This window comes from Trachurus japonicus, chromosome 24 (genome assembly GCF_045865225.1).
Source record: "Trachurus japonicus isolate A0001 chromosome 24, Traja_1.0".
Taxonomy (NCBI): Eukaryota; Metazoa; Chordata; class Actinopteri; order Carangiformes; family Carangidae; genus Trachurus; species Trachurus japonicus.
Genome location: NC_140930.1, coordinates 6,060,998 through 6,066,997, shown reverse-complemented (window position 1 = coordinate 6,066,997; position 6,000 = coordinate 6,060,998). Strand labels below are relative to the sequence as shown.

Below are 6,000 nucleotides of genomic sequence, written 5' to 3'. Positions count from 1 at the left end.
CCACTGCTCTAAACGATGCAGCTTCCTTGAACTGGGTCACAACTATGCTAAATGTCAAAGAACAATGCACTGCTGATGCGTGTGACTGCCAATCTTTCATTTGGAAAGTTGCAAACATTTTCAACCGCAGCATCCCCAGACAAACACTTCAACTGAAGCATAATGAGGCCTTGAAGGCATAATTTGGTTTCAATTTGCTTTTTTTTTTTGCAGACAGACGTCATGTCCATTAGGGAAAAAATTAAGCAATATCTTTCCCATAGCTTGTTAGTTTATCTAAGCGTAGCGTACAGACTGTGAATGGATGGGCAGACATGGTTCCTACAGTACAGTCAAAATTGAAGGTGACAGTTGGCTCGGTGTGGTGTGAAGCCCCTCGTTTTTCATCCTCCACTTAAGTTTTTGTCACTTTCCGTGTGAACAGAGTGTGAATGTCGCACAATTTATCGCTTCAAGACACAAACACACATGAAGCCTCAGTGGGTCAGTGAGACACAGGACGTACATGGACAGAACAGGTGAACACACTGTAGATGAGTTTGGACCACATTTTGTTCGACCTGGTGTGAAACAATGGGAAACCTTGTGGAGAGCATGATGGGAATCTGACATTTCTCTTTGTTTCATCATTTATTCACTGAGTCTGTTTCACTTTGGAGCTTTTTTTTTTTTTTTTTTAAATCAATATAACAACTTCTTCACTTCAGCCAAGGCTAAACATCTTACATTGAAATGGTTTCAGCATTTCCACTCAGGTTTTATGCTCAAAATAAAAAACAGGCAGAGCAAAACGCACCTATTGATGTTCTGTTCTGAATAAAATCAAACAGGGAACATATTCAAATGGACCTTTTTTACAGATTATGTGACTGTGCACCGAGTGTATTCAGGAAATAAATAGTAATGAGGTTAGTTGGTGTCATGGTCCTGGATTAGATAAAATTCATTGCAGTCACAATACGTAAATGGTGCTTAAATTACAGCAAAGAAATTTCACGGACAAGGACTTAAAACCTCTCCTACACATGAGTGCATGCATACTGAGCTGTGTTTGTGTTTGTGAAGGGGACCCAGTGGGGACCTCCCACAGCAGCACTGGAAACAACCCAGTCAAGTCAAGCAGGGAAACTGGGTCAGAAAGCAGCAGCAGCTCTCAGGAACACTCTGATAAAAACACTGTGTTCTGCTCTGCTGCTGAAAAACGCCACGCAGACACCACACATCACATCACACACACACGCACACACACCACACGCTGCGTGACGTTCAGGGGCTGTGCAGAATCAGGGTCAGACTGATTTATGGAGCAGAAACCGGTCTCGAGACGGGTCTCCGGCACCGAAACATTTATCCCCACAACTTGAGAATAGAAATCTCCTTCAAACCTCATTTCACATCGTATTTTGTCTTTGACTAGTTCTTTCGTCAGAATCAAAAAGCTGTTTTTGTCCATCATCTGTGATAAATTAATGTCCGCTATGATATATCACTGTTGTAAATTGGCATGTTTTGCACTATTTTTTATTATTGTAGTGGACAGGTGAAAACAGTTTTGTTGGATTTTCATAATGTCTTGCAGAATTTATGTGGTTATTGTTTGTCTAATCACTTCACTCAACTGAGAAATAAGAATCAATAACACTGAAAATATTCATAAAGTATTTTATTCTTTGTTTGAATGTGCAGTTTGTGTAATAAAGCAGAAAAACATTGTAACTTCGTGGGTGATGACCCATTTTTCTTCTACATGTTTGCCTCATTTAATATTCAGAATATTATGGTCTTTTAAGGGTCAAACGAGATGTTTTAGCCTTTAAAAGTGTCCTGTCAGTCAGAAGACTGAACCACCACTAGTATCCAAGGCACCAACAGAAAATGACAGTATGCTGCCCTCTGCTGGAGCTTGATAATAAATGCTGCTCTTATTTTTCATATTTTTAAGTATTTTTTGGGGGCTTTTTATGCCTATATTAGATGAGTTGAGAGAGACAGGAAATGGGGAGGCAGAGAGAGGGGAAATGGCATGCAGGAAAGGGCTGCCCGATGCGGGATTCGAACCAAGACCGCCTGCAGCGAGGACTTTTAGCCTCTACACATTTTATTGACATAATTTTTTTTTTTTTTTCCAAATTTGATAGACGCCAACTTAAAAAAAAAAGAGATTAAAAAAAGTAGAAAAGACATGAGGTCAAACGAAATGAACCCACTAATCAGAATAAACCTGTAAGATCATCTAAATGTACAAATCCTCTCACATTCTTAAAACAACAAAAACAGTGACAAAGTATTTTCTAGATGGATGACAGTGTCAGTAGTAGTAACACAAATTCTACACAACTGTCCTGTTGACGCAGTCGTCTCCGTAGTTGATGATGCTTTTCAAGGCGCTGAGGATCACACAATCAATGTCGTCACTGACATCGATTTCTGCATGGTAGTTCTTGACAGGAAAGATGCAGTTCATTGGAAAACCCACATATTTGGAGAACTCCTCCGTCTACATTGTAAAAATGGCAAAACATCAGTTCACAAGACTTTTGGGATCCTAGTCTGTCTTTTGTCTACATTGTTAAATTACTTGGTAAACTCATAAAATGACAAATATAAACATACCTTCTCCTTCAGGTTCTCGCTCTTGTAGATGTTTTTTAAATCCTTCTCGGTCTCTGGACTGACCTCATCAACTTTGGTGACAATGGCCACGTGAGGAATCCCTGCCAAGACAACAAGCAGAAAAAACTCCTCAAGGTGAGTGTTTTGAGTAATTTTACCTGGTGTGAAAAAGACAACATATCCTTACTGATTTCTACTCTCACCAAGGCGACTGGTTTCAGATCTGATGTCCCGGATCTTCTGCAGAATCGCAGCCTCGTATATCACAGAATCACATGTGTCAGCAGAAACAACACAAACCAGAACATCTGGTTTGTCATTGTCAGTTGGATATTTGTTGTAAAACTCACTCTTCTCAGACAATTTTGACTCAGGATTGAACTGTAAAGCAAAATAAAAAGTTAATGTAAGTAGCCCACAAACATACATGAAAATTGTTTTTATTTAATAATGTTGGATTTAAGGTTCCTGTACCATGTAACCCTCCCTCACATGTCCCATGAGAGCCAGTTTGATGTCATCCACTTGGACACCATTGTATTGATCCAGGCCCAGGGTATCAGTGAAGACAAAGGGGTAAAAGGACTTTGGAGAACCTTTTTGGATCACATAGGTTGAGTACTGTGAAGAAGAGACGGAGAAGGTGCAAGAGGTATTGATCACAAGCAAGAACTAACTGATCAATGTTCAAATAACACATGACAAAACTCCACAATATTGATCCACTAATCCAATTGTTATGTCATCAACAATTGAAAACTAATTGTTAAATGCTGTCAGCAGAGAATGGGGAAACATTCCCTGTCTGGACTTTCCTATCTCTTCCAAATGCAGCCCAACATTATGTTAGTCCTCCTCCATTACGGTCAACATGTCCAGTCCATGTCAAAAGCTGCACACACCATTAAGTTTCATCCACCACCACAGCAAGCGTTTCACCCAAAGACAAACAGCTAACAGAACGAGTTTATATCTTACTGTTTTACATTAAAAGGACAATTCCTGTCCAGGCTACACAAGTTAAGTAAATTTCTGACTGTCATATTAAAACAAACTACTGTCCTTGTTTTTTCACATACAGAATTTAAATGTGAAGGGAATTGGGTTCTCCCATAAAAATTTGACCAATCAGTAGTCAGCAAGTAGAGTTTGAGTCAATGCCACATTGACGAAAGGAATTTCGTTTGATGCCCCCATATTTGCCAACTCCTTTATTCCTTATGCCATTAGATTTTTAAATGCAGACAGCCGGTATCCAGAGGTTCAGTTAACAGATTGAGTAGTCTAAATGATTACCTTTTCAGTAGAAAGGCCATTCCTGTCGTTATGCATCAAAACTGATGTGCTGATTCTGCCTCTCAACACACTTTGGACTGAGTTGATGAAACTGGACTTTCCAGCTCGTTTTGGCCCGTAAAGAAGAATCCTGAGCCGCTGACCTTCACTCTGAGGTTTGTAGTCGTTCACATACTGCAGAGCTGACTCTTTGTCTCTGTTCAGGAAACATGGCATCACAATAACATGCAAGAAATCAGAGGCTAATTGAGATCTCACTGAAAGAGTAAGTAAAACAAAAAAACACACTCACCCCCACTTTATTTTCCTCCATGGTACAGTGAAGAGGGGGTCAGGATCATCATCACTGAACAAATATGCCATTGCTTGAAAATGAAATGTTTACTTTGGCCTGTTTAAAAGAAAATCAAACCAAAATGACCCAAATAGGCCTTATTACAATGTGAGGCAAAGGTAAACAAAAGAAGTGAAATTTGATCTTCAGAAATCAGAACTTCACTGATTAATTAATTGACTGTTTTAGTTTTAGTTATCTGTAGTATGTTGAGACATCAATAAGTTTTATAACTGATCTTTACACCAAACCAAACAATAAAACTAAACAAGTTATTCTCTCCTTCCTCTTCTTACTTTCACTTTTATGAAACACGACTCAACAGAATGGCCTCTAGCGTCTTTGGTCATGATTTCGTTCTGTCTGTTTTAAAGATCATAGCTGTAGCACCAGTTGAAATTTATTAAGCTTTTACTGGTAGTACAGTAGTTATTTAAAGTCTACTTTATTCTTTTCAGAAATCCTTTATGGCCTTCTCTTTAGGTTTGTGGAATTAAGCTTTACTTTACTTAAAATTAACTTAAAAAAATGTCAACACAAATATAAATGTTCCTTTACCTTGTTGCCTTTCAACAGAGCTAAATAATAACTCTTGTAGTTTAGTCCAACGCCCTTTAAGCCACTTCCTTAATTTGTGAACGAATACTTGTTACCTAACAATTTAACATAAATTAGCTCTTTTTCCGTTTCCAGAACCTTTTTCAAAATAAAATACACCCGTTTAACAGGGAGTGTCAAAATAAATTACCTAAATACTTAACACATAGTAAATAAAACCAACATGCACTATATTGACGTGTAAACATACTAAATATACCAAACATGTTTCTGTAAGTTGAATCCAGTCCAGTTTTATCTCCGCCAATACATGTGGAAATAGCCTGAAAATATGCAGGCTGAAGACAGACATCTTATTACACCTCTGCAGATAGCCTACATAATGTTACGCATGGAAATATCCCCATTGTGTGACTAATAAAGGAATAAAACACTGGTGCCTGATAGATGCTAGCAACATCACAGAGGTGGCCTACATGTGATAGTTAACAGTTTCATTAACTAAATTGTCAGTGAAAAGTAATATTGTTAATTGACTATGAAATAACATGTTATAGTTCACAGGTTCATCTCATGTAGCCTATACTAATCCAAACGGGCACTCAGATGATCCAGGTAGGCTAGGTACTACTCCAAGATCTGAATTTGCTATACACAGATCGAACAAAGCAAGGGTACTGTCATTCCCTTAGTCTTTTCTAAGTTAGAAAAACAGTACTGCATTCAGGACTGACTGTCAGACTTAATTGTGATCTATTCCATACTGGAATAGAAAGGGATAACTGCAAACAAATCTATAAAATGTATGTCGCCTCACAGCAAGAGGGTTCTGGGTTCGAACTCGCCGGATTGCTGGGGCCCTGTGTGTTTGCATATTCTCCCTGTGCATGCGTGGGTACTCCGGCTTCCTCCCACAGACCAAAGACATGCAGGTTAGGTTATTAGCCGACTCTAAATTGCGCATAGGTGTGAATAAGAGTGTGAATGGTTGTCTGTCTATATGTTAGCCCTGCGATAGACTGGCGACCTGAAGTCTGCTGAGATAGGCACCAGCTCACCTGTGACCATAGTGCAGGATAAGTGGTATACAGTAATGCGTCCTTTAGTTGTAATCATATGTTCCAGTCTGTGGGAGGCGCTGTTACCTTGAAGCTGGAGAGGTTGCATTGACTTGAATTTGTCAGACAACATAAGAAAAC

The 6,000-nt window shown here is 39.0% G+C and overlaps 1 protein-coding gene across 1 annotated transcript; it reads right to left on the bottom strand.

Moving 5' to 3' along the window:
* Window positions 1-886: 886 nt before the first annotated feature.
* Window positions 887-4,894, bottom strand: LOC146961232 (interferon-induced protein 44-like). Its single transcript, XM_085770230.1, has 7 exons — window positions 4,802-4,894; window positions 4,202-4,300; window positions 3,910-4,105; window positions 3,088-3,234; window positions 2,817-2,994; window positions 2,614-2,714; window positions 887-2,497 (listed from the first exon to the last, which is right to left on the bottom strand). The coding sequence occupies exons 2-7, from the start codon at window positions 4,270-4,272 to the stop codon at window positions 2,330-2,332; spliced, it is 861 nt and encodes a 286-aa protein (XP_085626356.1). The 5' UTR covers window positions 4,273-4,300; window positions 4,802-4,894; the 3' UTR covers window positions 887-2,329.
* Window positions 4,895-6,000: the final 1,106 nt, after the last annotated feature.

Coding starts and splice junctions, on each gene's coding strand:
- LOC146961232 (XM_085770230.1), bottom strand. CDS start 4,272: ATGGCATATTTGTTCAGTGATGATGATCCTGACCCCCTCTTCACTGTA. Junction 2,995..3,087: donor ATGTGAGGGAGGGTTACATG/GTACAGGAACCT, acceptor TTTGCTTTACAG/TTCAATCCTGAGTCAAAATT. Junction 2,715..2,816: donor ATCTGAAACCAGTCGCCTTG/GTGAGAGTAGAA, acceptor TTGTCTTGGCAG/GGATTCCTCACGTGGCCATT.